Consider the following 21,105-nt stretch of genomic DNA (forward strand, 5'->3'; position numbering starts at 1 on the left):
AATGAAACTAGTTGAATGTAATGTATTAACGGTATTGCCCATAATGCACAGTATGGCGGAATCACTGATTGGTTATCTGCGCGTTTTGAAATCAGTTAATGGTGCTTATTAAAGACGTAAGTCAGGGAAATCCCGCAGACCGAATCCTAGCATCAAACAACCAAGCCACAGCGTTTTAATGCGAGCTATTTCAGCCAAGCGCAGCCATGGCGCATCCGACCGCTCGTTTCTCACCCGCGCCTTCTCGGTATCTTAATATTACATGTTCATGAATTGTGGTGCTGGGTTTCAATCCCGGTTGGGATGACGTAGGCAAGCGTGTGCGTGTACGTGTGTGTGTGTGTGTGTGTGTGTGTGTGTGTGTGTGTGTGTGTGTGTGTGTGTGTGCGCGCGCACGCGCGCGCCGAACGAGGGTGTGCGTTAATGGTGAAATTTGGAAAACGGAGGCGGAGGGAGAAGCAGGAATCCAGAGGCTGTTCTAACTTATCATGTATGGTCTGTATTCGATACTGTGATGGTTTGGGGAACGGATATTCAATATCTCTGCCACAAGCGGAAATTCTACACTAATCACATGAACTGAAAATTAGAAGCAACATCATTACGGAGGAAAAACGCTGTTGTGGTTTTGCGGATGAATCTCAGATGTTTGAAAGACTTATTATTCTTTACAAAATTGGATAAAAATGGCATAATTATGTTAGTGATGTTATGGTGTATAGAACTGAGAGGCTTTATCGTTACATGAAAATCGGCCTATTCGGCGCGAAAACACCGGCTCCGTTCCGGCGCTATAACGTGAGACGACGGAGGAGGGGGCGCGAGCGCTGCCGCTGTCGCTCCGGCTTCGCGGAAGAGCCGTTTGCGTGGACGCCAAAGCTCCGGTTTTCAACGACGCTTCGATCTGAGCGCGCGTCTTGTCGTGGGCGCTGACAAACCGGTAACAGGTCCATCCATCAGACTGCGCGGGGACACGGCGGGGCTCGCGCGGCTGTGCGAGCAAGGGAAAGAAGCGTCATTTCACCAATTCCATCGATCCGCTGGAAGCTGGGCAGGCACGGGACTCGGCATCCGTGTGCGTGAGGAAGGCGAGAGCGGCCCTGGAGTATTTCTCAACGGACAGCGACCAACACGCGAAGAAATTCTCCAGGCATTCAAAGAAACAATTCTCTTCTGGGGGGGGGCGGGGGGTTGCCAGATTGTCCGAGGGATTGTTCAGTACACAAATCCAGGTAGGCTACGTGACTTATATTCAGAGCGCCTCTAGGTTGATATTGGTTAGTCAGCGTAATGTGCTCCAGTTGAGGCGGCTGGTGGTGTCTCACTGATACTCGATATGTGATTTACCCACTGAGCCGCAGTGTTTTAGATGGTAGACATTCTGCGTGCTAAATTGAACATCATCGGCGTCGGAAATCACTGACGAGCGAGAATGACACCTAATTTGCGTCACGGCCGTTCTGATAATCAACCACGGGCTAACGTAACCGAAATATGTGATTAGGGTTATCATTGTTCATTTAGAAATTGTGATATTGATGGGGGAATACCAGCAGTCTAATATAAGTAGTCGTTATTTTATTGTAATTAAAACCGCAACAGTCTATTTAGATCTATTATCGATCCGTAATAATGCAGGTTGGTGAAACTTGTAAGTTGTTTAAGTCTTGCCGACAATCCATCATCCGAGGAGCGAGATGAGATAATTAATGATCAGTATGCGGTTGCCAATGCCGCGCTGGGTATATGCGTAAAAACGCTTCTTTCCCTCTCCGGGTTTTAAGCCGAGAGCGTGCGCTTCTTTCAGTGCTGTGTGTAAGAGCTTTTGCCATAACACTCGTGCTATCACCCATTTTAAGCGTCTTAACACATCTCCTTTTCCGAGTTGAGCAGGCCGTTGACGAAGCGGAGCGCCAGGTGCTGAGAGTTCGCATATCTATCATTCACACCTCAGTACACGCAAATGCTCCCGAGACCCCTTGCACACAGAGTAGGAAGACGTGGACGCGGCATTTATTTCAAAAGATGTCAACACACAAGATAGGGCGATCTCGAGGGACTTTAATAGATCTGCTATATGGTTGAACAATGTGTCAAACAATCTTTCTAATTTAAGCTTAAGTGGATGGTCAAGTATGGCATACCTTTAGCTCATGTTTAACTGCTGGCTACATATTATGGGCAGCAGGAATCAATGGGCTGTATGGTTTATGCCTATTCGTCACCTCTGACACCAGGCTTCTTTGGTCTGGCATTTCTGTGATTTACAATAGTCAGTCTGTGCATGAGTTGTGCTTGTGTGTGTGCGTGCAGGTAGTCAGGGTCAGCAATGTTCGGTGAGAAATGTGATCAATCCCGAGCAGCTGACACCAGCCCTCCCTGCCAGAACCTTACCATCCTCCCCCAACTAAGTCCCTTCATACTCTGTCATGTCTGTTTATGACCCTCTCAAGTGTCGCCCTGAATGGGTTCTTCCTGAAATAGTGCAGCGAATCACAGGGGAAGCAGGCTGCGCCCCCCCCCCCCCCCAGCACTCTGCTCCTGTTACCCCATGGCTCAGACACCCACCCCCACCCCGTTTTAAGTCACACATGCATATAGCCAGCCAAGAAACACCTAACCAGCACCCGGGCACCAATAAAGCCTCTCCTGTCTGACTTTATGGCTATACAGTACAAGATGCATCTGGGTCTGCGGCCAGAGCGCCCGGTTGGGTGCGCGTTATTTGCCTTTGCCGCCATATGATACGGGACGACTTTCGTACCTGCTTCCGATGCATGCTGCATCTTCCTGCCTCCTGCATACGCCACGGCCGCAGGACGCATGGCCCCGCTTCCCAGCAATACCAGCGTGGAGCTCCTTACGAAGGCGTCATTATCATGTTAATTAGCTTGCACTCATGAGCATGCATGAGAGAGAGAGCATGAGTGATTGGGTGCAAGGCCAATGTTCCAAAGTCAAATTGGACAAAATTAGACCCAAGGCCAGTTGTGGTTCCTAGCTTTTGGATACAGATTCACTAAGACGAGCCACTCTAACATTAGCTACAGTTCAGGCAGAGTTGAATCAACATTGGCTGAGAATTCGGCAATGCACAGTTTTCTTCACAACACTTACTGCAGCCTGTTATAATAGACTAATAGTAGCCAGACACCGAGAGAGAGAGAGGAATAAGAGAGAGAGAGAGAGAGAGAGAGAGAGAGAGAGAGAGAGAGAGAGAGAGAGAGAGATATTTCACACTGTCCAAAGTGAGCCTGTTGGAACCAGACTGGTATTGTCAAGTAATAACCAGCTTTCCTTGCTACATTTCCTATTGGTCAGAAGACCTGTCATTTAAATGGCCTGAGGTAGATATCTAATAGGTTTTGTTATAAATGACTGGGCTTGGTTATTCCTAGCACTAATGACATTGCACAGCACGGTCTACTAGGGAATGTTTTCTGATTAATCCAGTGTTTTTTCCCATTTTGCGAAATTCAGTCCATACTTGACTATTAAAACTTGCACTGATAAACTGGGAACATTTAGTATGAATATAAATATCATAACAGATATGAGGAAAAATGACCCAAAGTTTTTGCCTTTATACAGGCTGGATTAGGGTAAGGTATAAGCAGTTTGAGGGTGAGTGAGGGACAGGTGTACACTCCTTCATACGAGAATCCAGTGCGGTTGGCCATAAGCACTAATCGCATCCAGTCCCAATTAAACAAAAAAAATCCAGCCAATCAAAACAAATTCTAATGACTACACAATGGACGCAGGCTGTCGTAATAAATAGCTGATATGTTATCAGGATCATGAAAAATTGTCACAATGTGTTTTTCTTAGCATATCAGGAGTAGCGTCAGTATTTCCAGAACACCGATCAACCACATATTTAATTAAAAACCAATTACAGAGAGAATGTAAACAAACAACAGTCTTGTCACACATTCAAATATAAACAGCATAGTAACAAATATCTGACTGCACATTAACCCACAATACCCACGTTTTTCATGTTTTTACTGATTTATTTTTACCCCTTGTTTTGCTCTTTCCTTCTGATTCCTTCTTTTATATATATATATATTTAAGTATCATGTTATGCAAAAACATGATACTTAAAGACTTTTTTATGATGCCCAGTCATTTTTTGAAGATTGCAAATAAATGGGCAACTGCACAAGAGTATTGTGGTATTTTTAAAAAGATACAATCTTTTTCATTGTTTTACAATCTTTTTCAGTGTTTCCAAAACACTGAAAAAGATTGTATCTTTTTAAAAATACCACAATACTGTTGTGCAGTTGCCCATTTATTTGCAATCTTCCGAAAATGACTGGGCATCATAAAAAATGTCTTTAAGTAAAATGTCTTTAAAATGTTTTTGCAGCATCACCCACTCCGGTTAGAAATACTGTCTTGTCATAGACATGCCAAACACTGATGCACAGAATAAAAATTGCAACACACTTGGTGACGGACCTAAGAATAAAACTGTCACAAAGAGTAAAAAGGAATGGGTTGTGCACAGGTCACATTTAATATAAAATTAGAGTAAGAGATCAACATAAATCGGAAAATACTCCAAGTCAGAGGTAGGTAATTGAGGTCAGATGATTTTCTTCACATCCATTTTGAATTTTAGCTTTGAGTTATTGGTTTGCTCTGCCCCATTTTTCAGTGACAGCAAACCAGCAACGAGAGACCTAAGATTTGTGTGTGGTCACTCTTAAATGCAGCACTGCAGTGTGTGCACTGTTGTGTATGAGGACCCCAGTGTATGTTATGAGATCTAGGATAACTCCAACTAGCCACACAGCTTTAACGGAGCTGCAGTTTTCTCAATTGGGTCTTCCAAAGGAGAAGCAGAATTAAGCATGTCGGTCTGCAGACTCTGAGGGTGCCTTGGGGGATGAGGTCTGTGGAGGTCTGAATGGTTTACAGATCCTGTGATTTAAGCAGGAGTTAGGTGTGTTGCCTTAGACGGTCGCCTTGAGTGTGATATTGTTGTCTGACACTGAAGGGGCAAACTTAACGGTCCCATCAAAAACAAGCCTAACATCCACTTTAATCAAACCAGATCAAACGGGTTCTTGTTATCGTGGAGGCAGGCGGTCACGAATCTTTATGGCTGGTGTTCGCCTCTTCCGATGCCGTGCGCCGTCAGAGGAGACGATTGCTGGGTTTTGACTCCAGCCGTCACGTCCAGGCGGAGTGATGGGCCGACTTCAGGATCTCTGCTGAGCGTCTCAGGGGGGTCCTCGGCAAGGACGGCATGAGGGTCCTCGTGTACGAGGCAAAGGTGTGCCACATTTTCAATGGATCATCTTCTGTAGGGTTGCTGCTGTAGAACTTGTAGGAGCTGCAGGGGCAGTCTTCCATTCTGATGGAGGCCTGCGGAGGCCTGGAAATGGGTGGGGGGCCACACGGCTCTCAGATCTGGGTGTTTGGGCGTTCCACGTCCATTTCATCGGCCCCTTCACCCCAAACACTTAGCCTGCAAGTGGGTCGTCTGGCCCCAGTGCGAACGATGCCCTTCCTGGTTTATGGTTGGACTCCTTGTAGGGGACAATTTGAAGTGACGCCAGCGTGGTTTATACAGTATGGCAGCTGTGTGGCTTGATCCTCGCCTTACCCAATGCTACCCCGGCGTCTGCACCACCACAGGGCCAGGATCAGGTCATGAACTGCATGGAGTCCGAGGTCTTGGGCTGATCTCAGATCTTCATTAAGGCGCTGGTCTAGGACCAGTGGTTAGAATCAGAATCAGAATCTTTTATTCGCCAAGTACAAAATGTGCAAGGAATTTCTCTTGGTGCAGGTGTTGACACGGGATTAAGTACAGTAGGATAAAGAGAAAGACAAACTTTAAATAAACAATTTATAAACTAAATATAAACTACATATACAGTATATGTAACCTGTACATACAGAACTATATATAAGCTATACTGTACATAAGCGATATATAAACATAATGCAAACAACAGCACGTAAAGAATATGCAATGTGAGATATGTACAGATAAGGCCAAGTACTGGGGTGCATATATACAGTGTGCATGAGATAAGAGAAATTAATGGCAATATACATATAAATGTGAATGTAAACATTTTTTATAGAGTGTTTATACTGCAGTGAATTAAATTGCATATGTGCGCTGACTCTAGTAGGAAGAATCTTATTCAGAAGGATTGTTATGGTGTATTCAGTGGTTGCTTACATTATAGTACATGCACTAAAGTGCATAACAGTTGTTAAATCAGAAGGATTTGAGCAGAGTCCTTGTTTAGGAGGTAGATGGTCTGGGGAAAGAAGCTGGATGTGGTGGCAGGTCTGAGCCTTTAGGGCTCTCTCTCTTTCTTGCTCTCCACTGCGATGGAAAGCACTGGAAGAAAGCGTGCCCAGGGTGTGCGGGGTCCACCATGATCTTCCTTGTTCTGGCTGTGTAGAGGTCTTTGAGGGCGGGAAGCCGAGAGCCAGTGGTTTTCTCTGCACTTCACACCAGTCGCTGCAGCTTGTTCTTGGTCCGAGAAGACGCAGAGACGAACGGGACGGAGACGGAGGATGTGATGACGGACTCTGTTTTAGCAGCGTAAAACTGCTGTAGACGGTTCGCGTCAGGGATTAGTGGGCTCATCACACACCTGCACTTAGGGGGTTGTGCATTTACAGTCAATACAGGAAGGCCAGAAAAACAGCATTTCTGACTGGCAGTAATAACAGCAACAGTAAAGCAGTAAAACGAGAGTGTTTACAATGCTGAAGGCGTACTGAGTCATTCTCATTGTCTCTGATTAGCGTCCGCCCGATTCACTTGACAGACTTCTCAAGCGCTGATATTTCATAATACACCCTCACTCATCTGAGCATTATATTCATCAGGTAAGCACTGGTCACCCCTTTACAGCACAGTGTGCTGGGTAAAGAGGAGTAACTGAGGGAAGAAGTGTGTAGAGGTTTGTAGAAATTTTTCCTTGCTTTTTAAAGACTGCGGAGAGGCTGAGCACGGTGGTGAGCAGAGCTTGTGGATGACGAGAGAGAGGGAGAATGGGAGGGAGAGAGGGAAAGATGAGGTAGAGGAAGAGGGAGAAAGTGAAAGAGGGAGAGAGAAGAGAAAGGGAAAAGAGAGCGAGAGAGAGGGGGAGAAAAGGAAATAAGAGTCAGGTAGGGAAAGAGTGTACGTCTGGTTTTGAGATGGAGGAATTCTGGGAGAACGTGTTCATCCAAAGATCGCAAAATACACCAGAATATGCACTAGTAAGGGTGTGCTAGCACTGTGGGTATGTGTGTGTGTGTTTGTATTGTACTGTTTGCGTTTTTGTGGGTACCCTCCTTTAGTCTAGCATGAGTAGCTCACTTGGCAGGAAATGTGTGTGTGTGTGTGTTTATCTCTCTCCTTTCCACTGAACTATTTTTAGTGCATTACTTATTAATGGTGACGTTGATTTCATGCTGAAGTTGGAAGATATAAGAATGTGTGTGTGGATGTGTTAATGTGTTAACATGCTTGTCTGAGTGTGCGGCTTACCCCGTGTGTCATCTCAAGCATCCCTTGGGTGTGTTTGTAATAATGGATAAGGTCTTACTTGGGTTCTGGATCCACACAGGCCCACACACACACACACACACACACACACATCCCAGAGGTCCCCTGCTGCTCGGAGGCATGGGAAAGTCAGATGGAGATTTTGATGGGTATTTTTCTGCACAATACAGGGAAAATCCTCATTGGAATTACCCACTGATAGATGTACGTGCATGTACGGGTGTGTGTAAGAGAGATGGATTATTTCTGTCCTTGGGTGTGTATGAGTGCAAGTGTGTGTGTGAGTGAGAAGAAAGAGAGCATTTGAGTGGGAGGAGTTGCTGCCTTGAATTGGTGTCTTTTGTGATAAATGGAGTTATGTAACAAGTGAAGTTTGGAGGAAAGCTTAAGCTCCTCCCTCCTGGCTAATGCCACACACACACACACACACACACACACACACACACACACATTCAATTCTGTCTTCATGGTATCTTCTCTGTTCTTCTCCTCTTTTATTCAACTGCCTCTGGTCTTTGTGGCAAAATGTTTGCCTTTGCCACAAGTGAACAGGAACTTCTACCCATCCATTAACCCAGCAGCCATTCACATCAGCTCTTCGGCTACTGGTGAGGATCAGACCAGCACCATCTGAACTTGTCGACACCCACCAGCTCTCACTCTTCAACCATTATCTCTGTTACCAGACATGCCACAGTGACGTGCAGATGTGATTCGAGACCTTTGATAGCCCAGCGCCCCATAAGGTCCAGTTCTCGAATGTCCAGACATCCAGTAGGATGAACTCCAGATGCTGTTAGCTGAAGGCATGATCTCTACTGGTGATATGGAGTGACGAATTACAGAACTTCTGTTCCACACTCTGACTGCCAGTCTGAACATCTATGCTTATTTCATTATAATTATGGAAAGGAAAATGTACTTATTTGGTGATTTATATTGTATTCATATATACTGAAAATATGCGCAGCTTATGAACTCTCGAAGTATGTAGTTGTTAGAAAGATGTAATCAGATCAATCCTTTTTTAACTGTGGTGGATTAAAAAACTCAAGGTCTCCCAAATTTGAAAAACATTAAGTCAAAAGTATGAATATTTAAAAAAAACCTAACAAATTCCACTCCAATGTTATTGACCGTGACTGAAATTACTAAATTTAGCCAATGCTTTTATCCAAAGCCACTTACGACTATGACTTGAGCATTAAGGGTCTTGCTGAGGGGCCCAACAATGGCAACTCAGTGGTGGGGCTTGAACCCACAACTTTCCAATTACAAGTCAAGCACCTTAACCACTGAGCTACCACTGACGGTCAACCTCCAGCACCTGCATGACTTCCCTTTCATAGGCATATAAGGCAGGATCTCTTTAATAGGAATACACCATAGAAGACCCCACCCACAGGTGGGTCCATGAATAATGGATTCTGTTTGAGAGAATCTCATCCTGGCAGAGGAACAGGCTGTGTCTTGGCGGCCTTCTGTCCGGAACAGAACCACTCGCACGGCCGTCCTCATACTTTGCCTATGGCAGGTTGATAACTTATGGCAGCTGTGTGATCGGTCGGACATTTCAGTTATAAAGAATGTGTCAAGATTATTTTATCACAAACTTTATTACACTGAAAAAAAAAATTATTGCATTCCTAAATCAAATTGTGGATTGCGGTTCCCGTGGCGACGTGTTTCCATGTGATTCTTTGCTTTCGTTTTTCCCTGATTCCACCTCCTTGTTTAGTTCCCTGTCCTTAATTACTTTCACCTGTTTAGTCATCCCTTGTTAAGCTGCCCCACGTATTAAAGCCCTGTGTTTTGTATCTCCCGATGTCGGTCTTTCTCCCCTGTCATTCACCTCATGAGTTTTTCTATTGTTAATCTGCTTGTGTTTGCGGTTTATTCACTTTCAATTTTGTTCGTCTCACCTACTGAGGTTCTGTTAGCATATGTTTTGTTTATTTGCTAATTTGTTAGTTTGTCCAGTTGTCTACTCATTGTGTTAATAAAGAACTATCGCTTACACACTTGCGTGGGACCCTTTCTGTCCTGCCTGACTCGCCCTTCTCTTAAGAGCCTTGTAGACTTGTTTACCATCAACAACTCTAAGTTAAAATGGTCTAATATGTTCAATAGAACCTCATTCCTCCTTCTTTTCAGTGTAACCATTAACAGAGTTTATTGAACACACTGGCATTAGAAGACACTCCTGAACATAGTGGCATCAGAAGAGATTGCTCAGCCCACTGGAGATTGGCTGTGTGAACACCTGTGTGGTCACTCAGACCTTAGGAACATCAGTGATTGGTCAGCTCAGACCGCACACACGGTCGAAATGTCTGTGAGTACATTATGGGTCTCTGATTGGTGATGTCTTGATGAATATGCATATGCATGTACTCCTCTGGCCTCTCCACTGTCTGCCTCTGCCCCTCCTCTCATGGTATGCTAATGAGAAAGGCAGGAAGCTGCATCACTTTAGTTCCCTTCAGCAGCGTGGCAGCCGGCTCTGTGCAAAGCCCATTTGTTAGCTCAGCTGGTGGCTTTGGACGCAGCGAGTCTCGACCAGATCTGTGTCAAATACGCATCACAGTAGAGGCATATCGTTATGCTGGCACATCGCCACCTGAGTGGTTATTTCTGCCCAAGACAAGTCTGCCATTGCTAGTCTGCGTGTGGATGCTTATGAGCAGGGTTGGGATAAATAGCAATAGCACGACAATTGGGATAAGTATTAGAAGCTCTACGATTGGGATAAGTATTAGAAGCTCTACAATTTGTTTAAGTAGCAATAGTTGGGATATGCAGCAATATCTCTGTGGTTGAGATTAGTAGCAATAACAATATGAGTGAGACAAGTAACAGTCACACTATGGTTGGGATATGTAACAGCACTGCAGTTGGGATAAATAACAACAGCACTGGGAAAGGGTTGTCACCTTTTTAAAAAGCCAAAACAATTCTATTCCATTAACTACTAATGGATCTTTCACCTGTCCTTTCGTTTGACTTTGCCTGCCGTTTTTTGATTGGTCTACAGTTGCCAGTGGAAGGGGAAAGTGGCGAGTGACCAACCAACCGACCAATGTGATTATATTGCTTGTGGCACCCCCACAATTTGGGAGAACATTGTGCAAAAAACAAAAAAGACCAGACAAATGGCCAGACTATGGATGGGATGAATAGTAGCACTGCCGTATTCTGTTTAACGTGCCAGTCTGGCCGAATACGGTTGAGTGTCATGCTGAGCTTTGTGGCTCTGTGCCGCAAGAATAGGAAAGAGGAAGTCATGTGTGTGGTGAATAGTGTGGGTCTATACTCCATTACAGACTTTACAGATTTGAGAAGCATCACATGTATATATAGGGTAGTGTTGCCAGGCCCCATTCTGGTGTCCCCCAACAGCACAGTATATTCCCTGCTCTAACGCAGCCATTTTAAACTCATGAAGTGACTGGTCATTAGCTTATGAGTAGAGTCAGGTGTGCTGGGAGCAGGAAAAGCACTAAAATGTGGAGTGTGCGGTTTGGTGTAGGATTACAGAACACTTCAAGACGAAAATAGATTTTCAGTGCAGAATCTCCACTAATGATGCATTTTAGCCCAAACCCTAAATCTGAGGCTGAATTCCAACTGCAACAGCCAGGAAAAAGGGACATTTACTACCAGTGCCACCTTATCTAATTACATGTTTATAATGATTGCTCAAATAATTTTTTACATGTTATGATGAAGGATATGTTTATAAAAGTTCTTTCACTGAAAGATCTGATATGGTTCGATAGTACTCAAATTAAACACACACACACACACACACACACACACACACACACACACACACACACACCTCCTGCTGTTGCTGCATGTGTATTTTTATGAGAGTGAGTCCTGAGTCTCATGTAAAAAAAAAAAAAATCATGCCCCTCACGCTCAGCTCTGTTACTACGGCAACAGGCCCAGACTCCCCAAGCAGAAAAATCAGACTGGAGGGAGAAATACCTCAGCAACCAGCCGCTCATGAGCAACAGCTCTGATGAGCATTTTATGGCTGAGAGCCACAGGACAGCATTGCAAATTAAAGTTACACTTTTAAAATAGTCAGATCTTCTCTCTCAGCTGTACACAGTGCCCAGCATCAGTCAGGGCTAAAATAAACTCATTGACATTGAGGCTCTTTATTAAAATACTTGAGAAGGTGCTATTAGAAGGTGCAGGTTGGTAAATAGATCATTAAAATGAACGATGAAATACTTTTTTGCTATTATTAAATTATTATATGTGCTGTGTACCATTTGTTAATTGCCCTCTGCAATTCCAGTATCACATAAGACTGCAATACTGCATCTAACTTCATGTAGTTGACTCTGCCATACAATAAACACCTAACAAATCATGGCATTCTTTTGCATTGTGAGCCCTGAGATATGACCAACCAAATGACAATAATGAGTGTTCAGTGGGTGTTTTGCCAAAGCACAGTGTGATCTAGAAACATTTTGGCCCAAACAACGCAGGCCGTTAAGTGCTATATTAAGTGTTCAACACAGTGTTTATATTGCAGTCACAAACTGTAGCAATACAAACGCATTGCAATTCATCTGGTTCTGGTTCACAGAAATTCAAGAGTGAGATGAAATATACACAGCAAGCATGGTCATAGACAAATTTAAATGGGACATATTTAAATATTAATCAGTACGCAATATTTGAATGCTTTGAAGCGTTGCATACCAGAGTGCTGTTTTTTTCTCATTGAGGGGTCGTGTTTGGTGGTGGTGTGAGGGTACTGGGACTGCTGTCTGGTGCGCTACATGTAAGGGGTTTCAGTGCCTTTGCTGTCTGCACTGATGTACGGTGTTCATTCGTTTGCTTTCCCCAGGCGCATGCCCAGCCGGTTAGCTGAAATGGGGGATAACCCTGCTTAACATCATCAGTTGAAGCCTGGGTTTATTGCAGTGGCTCAATTCTGATGGCTTAAACTAAAGGAATCCCACCATTTCTCTTTTATGAAAATCCTCTTTTTTTTTCCCCCTACAGATTTCAATCTTGGCTATGGCGTATGTAAATATTTATGTGGATAACATTTATGTATTGAAGCTATAAATGTGATTTGTGTGTCTCATCACTGGCTGCTACCGATAAAAGGGGATCAGTGATGCCAGATGCTTTTGAAATGTGCAACGTGCATTGGCTCAACTCCTGACCCCCCCCCCCCAAAGCCCACAGTGATATTAGTTCCCTCTGTTCTGTCTCTCCAAAATAAAAGTATGAGATAGAAGGAAGGAAGCCTCTTGCCCCAGTGATTTGCTTGCTTGTGTGAGGGTCCGTTTTTCTTAAAACAAATTAAAATCCTCAAGACACTCATGTTAAGTAATTTCCTACTGTGGTTTCCCTGCCATACAAGACACATGTCAACTTCATAAGTGTCTGCTGGTCTCCTGTATACCTGTCCAATCAGCTGTCATGTTTTCTGATTCACAGGTCAGGTGGAGAGGTATGGTAGTGCTTCTTCTAGGTGGATGAATTTAGGGGCTGGTTTGCAGTACTGACTTGCAGTGGTGTGGTAATGACACTCAGTAATTGTATGACTCAGCAGTAACTGTGTGATTGTATAAGGAATGAGGAGTCCTAAGATGCCACCGAGCTCCGCCGCCCCATTCGTCGCGCTCACATGTTACATAACTGTCTCCTGTCTCTCAGTTCGCTGTGGCACAGAATATTACATTTGTTTATGGGTTTTGGGTGACTAAAATGTTGCAGTTAGATTCCTTTCCTGTCTGAGTTATGAAAAGAAGCTCAGTTCAATAAAAATGGCATGACAAGCTGTAGCCATCAGGTGTATCTTATTTAATTTCCTCAGTCTGGATGTTAGTGAAATCACAATCTGGCATTTTGCCCTGAAGCTCTCGCCTCGTAACCTCAGTGGGGCCTTCTTCACCATCGCTGCTGTTTCTGTGAGATTAACTCTCCTCACAGAGTGATTTCATCCCCCTCATGTATCTCCTCCAGCCTCTGCTGTGCATTTAATAATGGCAACCAGTGTCATTAAAGCACAGAAACATGTCCTACTCCCAGCTTTTAGAAAGGGATTTGTGTTGCGTATGTACTAGGGAAACGTTGGTTTACACATGTGCTGGATTTAGGTTGCTGTTCGCTTGTGGAGAATTTTGGCAATTCTCCTGCTGAATAGTTCCATCCAGATTATCCTTACAATCCTCAATTGTCCTACGGAACTGTGTGTGTCCAGAGGTGTGTTGGTTTGCCAGCACACTAACAACAGTGAATCACTCTCTATAACACGCTGTGAGACACTTAAGTGAGTCTGAACATCTTCCATCCAGGACTGCCAACAGGGAGAGAGAGAGAGAGAGAGAGAGAGAGAGAGAGAGAGAGAGAGAGAGAGATGAGGCCTGGGGTTAGTGGTTTTTGCTGTTCTCTTGTCTTCCTTTGCTTGCTCCCTGGCTCTCTCTCCTCTTTTCCTCAACCCTTTAATGCTTTGATACAAAAAAGACAAGGACAAACAGGAAGGAGAGTGAGATGGAGAGAGACATATGGAGAGAGTGGTGGAGACATGGAGAGCAGAGGAGCAGAGGAGGAGAAGGAGGTTGGGCTAGACGGATGTTCTCTGCCTTCGGCTGCAGTCTTCGGCTTTCCAAAGTCGTTTTTCTCTCATTAGACCGCATTAGGCCTTCTGTTTCTGTGCTGGGCTTGTTTACTCTCAGCTCTGTAGGAGTGTGTACCTCTGTGCGTGTGAAAGCGTGTGTGTGTTATTAGAACTATGTTTAGCATCAACATGCATTAGAAATCAAAAACATTTTGCAGGATTTTGGGGGAAGGGTGCATGATTCAGCTACATTGTTATGCTTTTATTCATGCCCAGGTGAAATTATATTAAATTCTTTTTATTGTTTTTGTTGTTGTGGTTGTGGTTGTTGTTTTTAAAAGGGTACATTGAGATCAGAATCAGAGGGGTTTACTTATTATGTAATCTTAGGAAGTTTAAAACCTTTTTGGTTTTGAATAGGTTTATAAGGTGTAAGACTTTAGGTTCTCGGTACATTAAAAGCTTCATATTTCAGCATGCATTTAACTCTAAAATCTTTACTGATCCTCTTATTCAGAGTGACTTAGTGACAGAGTGACATGTTTAGCAGTATGACAGTATGTGTGCTCCTTGGGAATTGAAGTCTTACCAGCAGCTACCAGGTGAGCTCCACCCTGCTGCCCCTGCCCCATCTAGTCCAGCGCCCTTACCCGCCCACCGGCATATTAGGTCAGACTACGCGGGCTATGTCTTCCTGACCGACCTTAGAGGAGTGGGCAACCTAGCATGTTCTCAATGACCTGTACAACACACCTGCTTTTTGTACTATCAAAAAGGGCACAGTGCACTGCATTTCGAGCTACTGAGCTGTACTGTAATAAAGGTGCCAATGTTCCTTGTAGGCACTCCCCAGACACACTCATTTAACTAATAATGAGTCTGATTATCCTAGTAGAGTGAAGGGGGGGAGGGAGAGCCCTGTGTGGTATTAGGCATGGTAGAGGCCTACAGGGCGTTGAATGTGATAACACGTCACTTTAAAGTATATGCGGAAATCTTGAGCTGGAGCTGCCCTAAATGTACACTTTTGGCCGTTCTATCATCTTCCCTGTCTTTTTGGAGCTATAAGAGCCTTTCCCAAAAATTGTGGTGTATCTTCGAGAATTTGTGCCCATTCAGCCAAAATGGCACTTGCGAGGTTGAGCACTAAGGTTGGATGAGAAGGCCCAAAGTGCTCCTGGGTGCCATGGAGACGTTTCCGAAGAGCCCATCGCCACCGCCATCGGCTCTCTTGCTAAGACTTTGTTTAGTTGTTTACTGTGCTGATGTTAAATGGGTTCTGACTGAATGATCCTCTGACAAATATTTTAGTCATTTCTTAAGGCTTATAATCTGCTTTTATAAGTTTTATAGCAAGTTAAAGTTAAAAGGAAAAGCAGCTTTGATCATTATGTGCTATTAGTTTGCCATCTGCTATGAACTGAGGATAGGTTCCTCTCAAGGTTTCTTTTCTTGCCACCGTCTGTTTGGCTTGCACATTAAGGCCTGGACCTGGATTTCCTGTATATATGATGTTTGTGAAAATGCTTTGTGATTACACATGTAAAAAGTTCTATATTTGAATTTGAAATCTGAATTTGAATCATGATTCATATATCCAGAGAACACACATTCACTCCAGAGTTCAGTAGTGGTGTGCTTTACACCACTCCACCTGATGCTGTGCATTACTACAATGTGTAGGGATCTTAAGCTGCTCAGTCCTGGGAACCCATTTCACGAAGCCCCTGACAGTGCTTCCAGTGGCAGCTGGAAAATTATTAGTGAGTGATACTTGTGAGTCCTACATGCTTCAGTACTCAGTGACCCCACTCTGAGAGTTGACATGGTCTAATGCTAAACACTTTAAATTCACAGTCGCACTTATGACACTACCATGTTTAAAGTCACTGAGCTCTTCATTATAACCCATTCTACTGCCAGTGTTTACCTATGCATGCCATTATTTAACACCTTTTAGCAATGGGTGTGGCAGAAAGTCCTGAATGTACTTATTTGGAGGGCTGCCCACATACCTTTGGCCATACAGTGTAGCCCAGCTCAGTAATTATCTTGGTAGCACAGGCATGTCAAACTCCAGTCCTGAAGGAACATACCTGTTTCAGATTATCAACAATTTACCAAGTCCTTCTCTGGGGAATATGGTGTACCATCAGACATCAACATCAAGCCAGGAGACCCGCTGCGGACTTAGAGCTGTGATTTGTGGCATTAGCCAAAATGCTAACAGTGGAGTCCCCTTTTGCCTGATGGCTGTAAAGCATTAAAGGACCGACTCAGGCAAACCTTGTTAACAGTGAAGTGTGCAAGAAACGAAGTAAGAAAATTAGCATGGAAGCTAGGGTTAGTTGATAACAGGATTATTAGAGTATATGCTTTCTACGAGCCCTCTGAGAATCCTGTTTGGCAGTCTCCTCTTCCTGATTCAAGCTTAGGAAATGCACAATGAGACACAGGATTGAACGCGCATGTGTGTGTGTGGCTATGTGTTAATGTCTTAATTTTATAGCTTCCCTCTGGAGCAGAAGTTGAATTGGCTATGCATTTCTTTTCCATTTGTCTCTCTTTCACGCACCAACCCCCCCCCCCCCACACACACACTTACTCTGCTCCTGCTATGGGTGGGTTTTTTGTCAGCGTGTTGTTTTGTACATTGCTTACTCTGCCAGCACTGACTCTTGCTGAGTGAGGGTTTAGGGGTTTCATTGGTCACTATTCCCCCATCCCTCCTGCAGTACTTTTATAGAGGATCGATTACGTTACATTGTTCTTTACACACTTTAAAGATGTATACTTTTATATATAGATATAAAGGTATTCCTTAACCATAAAAAATCCGATAATGGTTTCTCCTGAGGCACATGGGTACTCACATCATACATCCTGCTGCTGGGAGGAAATGCAGGACTGTTCCTCTAGGTCAAGCACTTTGAAACCAGGACATTGTGTCCTGTAGTAGTTTGACACTGTGTACTGTTTATTTTTGTACCACAGATTTGAAACTTAGTTACTTCATTCAAAGTCATATTTACAAGGCCTCATTTGACGAAAACAAATTTACAGTAAATGTTTTATATGGTTTGACTTACATCCACTTATCACTTTGCAGGTGGTGAGTGTGGAACCAAAGAAAGCCTAGTGCTGGATCTCAGAAGGACCATTAGAGAAGACGGACATTTAGGACAACGTAGGGTGCATGGAGCGCTCAACGACGACAAAGCCAGGGACATTTGTCTGCCTCTGGTTGGGCCTGGTCTCCGTGGCAGCGACCTTCCTCTGTGCGGAAGCGCGAGCCACACCAAGCTCAACATCTCCCGGCAACATCACTTGCACAGAGGTGCCATCAAAATGCAAACCTGGCATCATCCTTCCCATCTGGTACCCTGAAGACCCGTCCATGGGCGACAAAATTGCACGTGTCATCGTCTACTTCGTTGCCATGATCTACATGTTCCTCGGCGTGTCCATCATTGCCGACCGATTCATGGCGGCGATCGAAGTCATCACTTCACAGGAGAAGGAGATCATCATCAAGCGTCCCAATGGAGAAACAACGACCACCACCATCCGCGTATGGAACGAAACCGTGTCCAACCTCACGCTGATGGCGCTGGGCTCCTCCGCACCAGAAATCCTCCTCTCTGTCATCGAGGTATGCGGCCACGAGTTCCACGCTGGCGAGCTCGGGCCCTCCACCATCGTGGGCAGCGCAGCCTTCAACATGTTCGTGATCATCGGCCTGTGCGTGTCTGTCATCCCAGAGGGCGAAGTGCGCAGGGTGAAGCACCTGCGTGTATTCTTCGTCACGGCTGCATGGAGTGTGTTCGCCTACATCTGGCTCTACATGATCCTGGCTGTGTTCTCACCCAACGTGGTGCAAGTGTGGGAGGGGCTACTCACGCTCGCTTTCTTCCCTGTTTGCGTGGTCCTGGCCTGGGTGGCTGACCGTCGGCTCCTCTTCTACAAATTCATCCACAAGAAGTACCGCATGGACAAGCATCGCGTGATCATCGAGACAGAAGGAGAGCGCTCCAAGGACATCGAGATGGATGGCAAGATGGTGAACTCGCATTTTGTAGACGGTAACGCTGCCAGCAATCTAATAGGTCTGATGGACGGAAAAGAAGTGGACGAGTCTCGTCGTGACATGATCCGGATACTGAAGGACCTGAAACAGAAGCACCCGGAGAAGGAGCTGGACCAGCTGGTGGAAATGGCCAACTACTATGCCCTGTCGCACCAGCAGAAGAGCCGCGCCTTCTACCGAATCCAGGCCACCCGCATGATGACAGGGGCAGGCAACATCCTGAAGAAGCATGTCGCCGACCAGGCCAAGAGGAGCACAAGCATACAGGAGATCCATGTTGAGGAGCCGGAGGACTTTGTCACGCGGATCGCCTTTGAGCCGGCCACATACCAGTGCCTGGAGAACTGTGGCGCCGTCCTGCTGACCATCGTGCGCAAGGGTGGCGACATTGCCAAGACGATCTACGTGGACTATAAGACAGAGGATGGTTCAGCGAACGCTGGAGCAGACTATGAATTCACCGAAGGCACGATGGTGTTCAAACCTGGCGAGATCATCAAGGAGATCACGATCGGCATCATTGACGATGACATCTTTGAGGAGGACGAGCACTTTTTCGTGCGTCTGAGCAACGTGCGCATGCTGGAGGTAGAGGACGAGGTGCTGTCGGCCAACAGCCTGCCATACCCAAAGGCGGTTCTTGGCTTTCCTGCCCTTGCTACAGTCACCATCCTGGACGACGACCATGCGGGCATATTCACATTTGAGAGCGAGTCCATGCACGTGAGCGAGAGTGTGGGTGTGATGGAGGTGAAGGTGCTACGTACGTCTGGAGCGAGGGGAGCCGTCATCGTCCCGTACCGCACCGTGGAGGGCCTCGCCAAGGGAATTGGAGAAGACTTCGAAGACACCTACGGAGAGCTGGAGTTCAAAAACGATGAAACCTGGTAAGGACTTAATATCCTGCACACTGTTCTGCAGTGGGGTTTGTGGTAAGATGAAGGCACAGATTTGGATAGAGTTTCAAGTATTTCTGTCAGTTGAACTGGCCTTTGCTCTGTGAGATTAGCTTTGCTAATAGAATAAGCTAGAAAAACCTTTAATCGTTCAATGACATTCTGTTTTTTTCCTAACTTGGCTTTAAGAGCTTTGATGCGACTGGGTGACTGGATATGTGTCTATATACAGTGCACCATATCTGCCAGGCTAGCTGTTCTTGGAAAATTTGGAGTGTGTGTGTGTGTGTGTGTGTGTGTGTGTGTGTGTGTGTGTGTGTGTGTGTGTGTGTGTGTGTGTTTGTGTGTGTGTGAGTGTGGCTGGGAGTGTATGGTTACATTACAGTAAATAGACACTGCAGTTTTTGTTATTATACATATGGCCAAATTCCTGTTGAGTACTTGCTTGCTTACTTTTGCATGACTGTCTTTGTGGCCAGTTTTCTTGCAGCAAGTCTATAGGTAAGACATGGGCTGGTGGTATGAATGGTTGAATGGGGGGGGGGGTGTGCATTTTTTAAATGTGTATAGGGCTTCGTGTAAAAAATGGCACCTGCCGATTCCCTGGGTATGTCACCTGGCAACTAAAGGTCAACACCACAGGTCAAAGTAAGTGGAGTTAGAATAGGTTAAAGGGTTAGGGTATCATCTAAAGTGTGATGATGGGAGAAAGAGGAGCGTAACCCCCAGGGTAGGTGCAGTAATATCATAGTCATAATCTCCTTAGCATTGCATTCATGAGAGATTGATGACAGGGGGGGAACAGGGGGGTAGCGAGAAGATGGAGAGAGAGAGAGAGAGAGAGAGAGAGAGAGAGAGAGAGAGAGAGGGAGAGGTTCAAAGTGAGCCTTGATTCAATAACTAGTTCTGTGTGGTGAATCATTACATAGACAATGTGAACTTGAGAACTGGAAAGGTCCGTAATACAAGGGACATTGGGACAGTTGACGGCTCAGTTACATCCGTCAGACAGCACTTGTTATTTTAAAGTTGTAAATAATGTAATGACTATGTTGGAGCTAATATTAACTAGCTACAGTAGTTAGCCATGTACATACACGGGGTGCATAATTATTAGGCAAGCTGTATTTTTGAGGATTCATTTTATTATTGAACAACTACAGTGCCATCAGTCAATCCAAAATGTTAATAAACCTCAAACCTGTACATTTAAGAAAGTAAAAGTGAGCTTTTGGCTTTTTTAGGAGAATATTTATGTGTGCATAATTATTGAGCAACTATTTATTAGTGTGCAGAATTATTATGCAACTAAAGGAAAAACAGACATTTTCCTATCTCACTTGTTTATTATTTTCATCTGTTAAAGTGTGAATAATAAATCAACAACCAACTCAATTTACAAATAAACATTTGACATTAAACAAACAAACAAATAAATCCATGAATAAAACCAGTGACCAATATAGGCACCCTTCTTTTCAATAACAGTCATAAGCCTTCCATTCCTGGAGTCTGTCAGTTTCTTAATCTGGTGAAGATCAACTTTTTGTGCAGCAGCAACCACAGCCTCCCAGACACTGTTCAGAGCGCTGTTCTGTTTTCCTTCACCGTCAATCTCCCGTTTAAGAAAGGCCCAGAAGTTCTCAATAGGGTTTAGGTCGAGTGAGGAAGGGGGCCATGTCATTATTCTTTTTCATCTTTAAGGCCTTTACTGGCTAGCCATGCACTGGAGTACTTTGATGCATGCGATGGAGCATTGTCCTGCATAAAAATCATGATCTTCTTGAAAGATGCAGACTTTTTCCTGTACCACTACTTGAAGAAAGTGTCTTCTAAAAACTGGCAGTAGATTTGGGAGTTGATCTTAAGTCCATGTTCAACCTGAAAAGGTCCATCTAGCTCATCTTTAATATCAGCCTATAGCAGTACCCCACCTCCACCTTGCTGGCGTGTGAATAGATGTGGAGCTCTGTGCCCGTTACTGATC

At 44.7% G+C, this 21,105-nt stretch overlaps 1 protein-coding gene across 2 annotated transcripts in view; it reads left to right on the forward strand.

Annotated features, from left to right (window-relative positions):
* Positions 1-500: 500 nt before the first annotated feature.
* Positions 501-21,105, forward strand: part of slc8a3 (solute carrier family 8 member 3) — a 58,003-nt gene continuing 37,398 nt past the window's right edge. For both annotated transcript variants that reach the window (XM_027005779.3, XM_035531389.2), the window contains exons 1-2: positions 501-1,232; positions 17,245-19,109. In XM_027005779.3, coding sequence (XP_026861580.3) covers positions 17,332-19,109 — 1,778 coding nt within the window. In that variant the 5' untranslated portion in view covers positions 501-1,232; positions 17,245-17,331. The remainder of the gene's footprint in view (positions 1,233-17,244; positions 19,110-21,105) is intronic.

The sequence above is a fragment of the Electrophorus electricus genome, chromosome 12 (assembly GCF_041902795.1).
Source record: "Electrophorus electricus isolate QZ-2024a chromosome 12, ASM4190279v1, whole genome shotgun sequence".
NCBI classification, from domain to species: Eukaryota; Metazoa; Chordata; class Actinopteri; order Gymnotiformes; family Gymnotidae; genus Electrophorus; species Electrophorus electricus.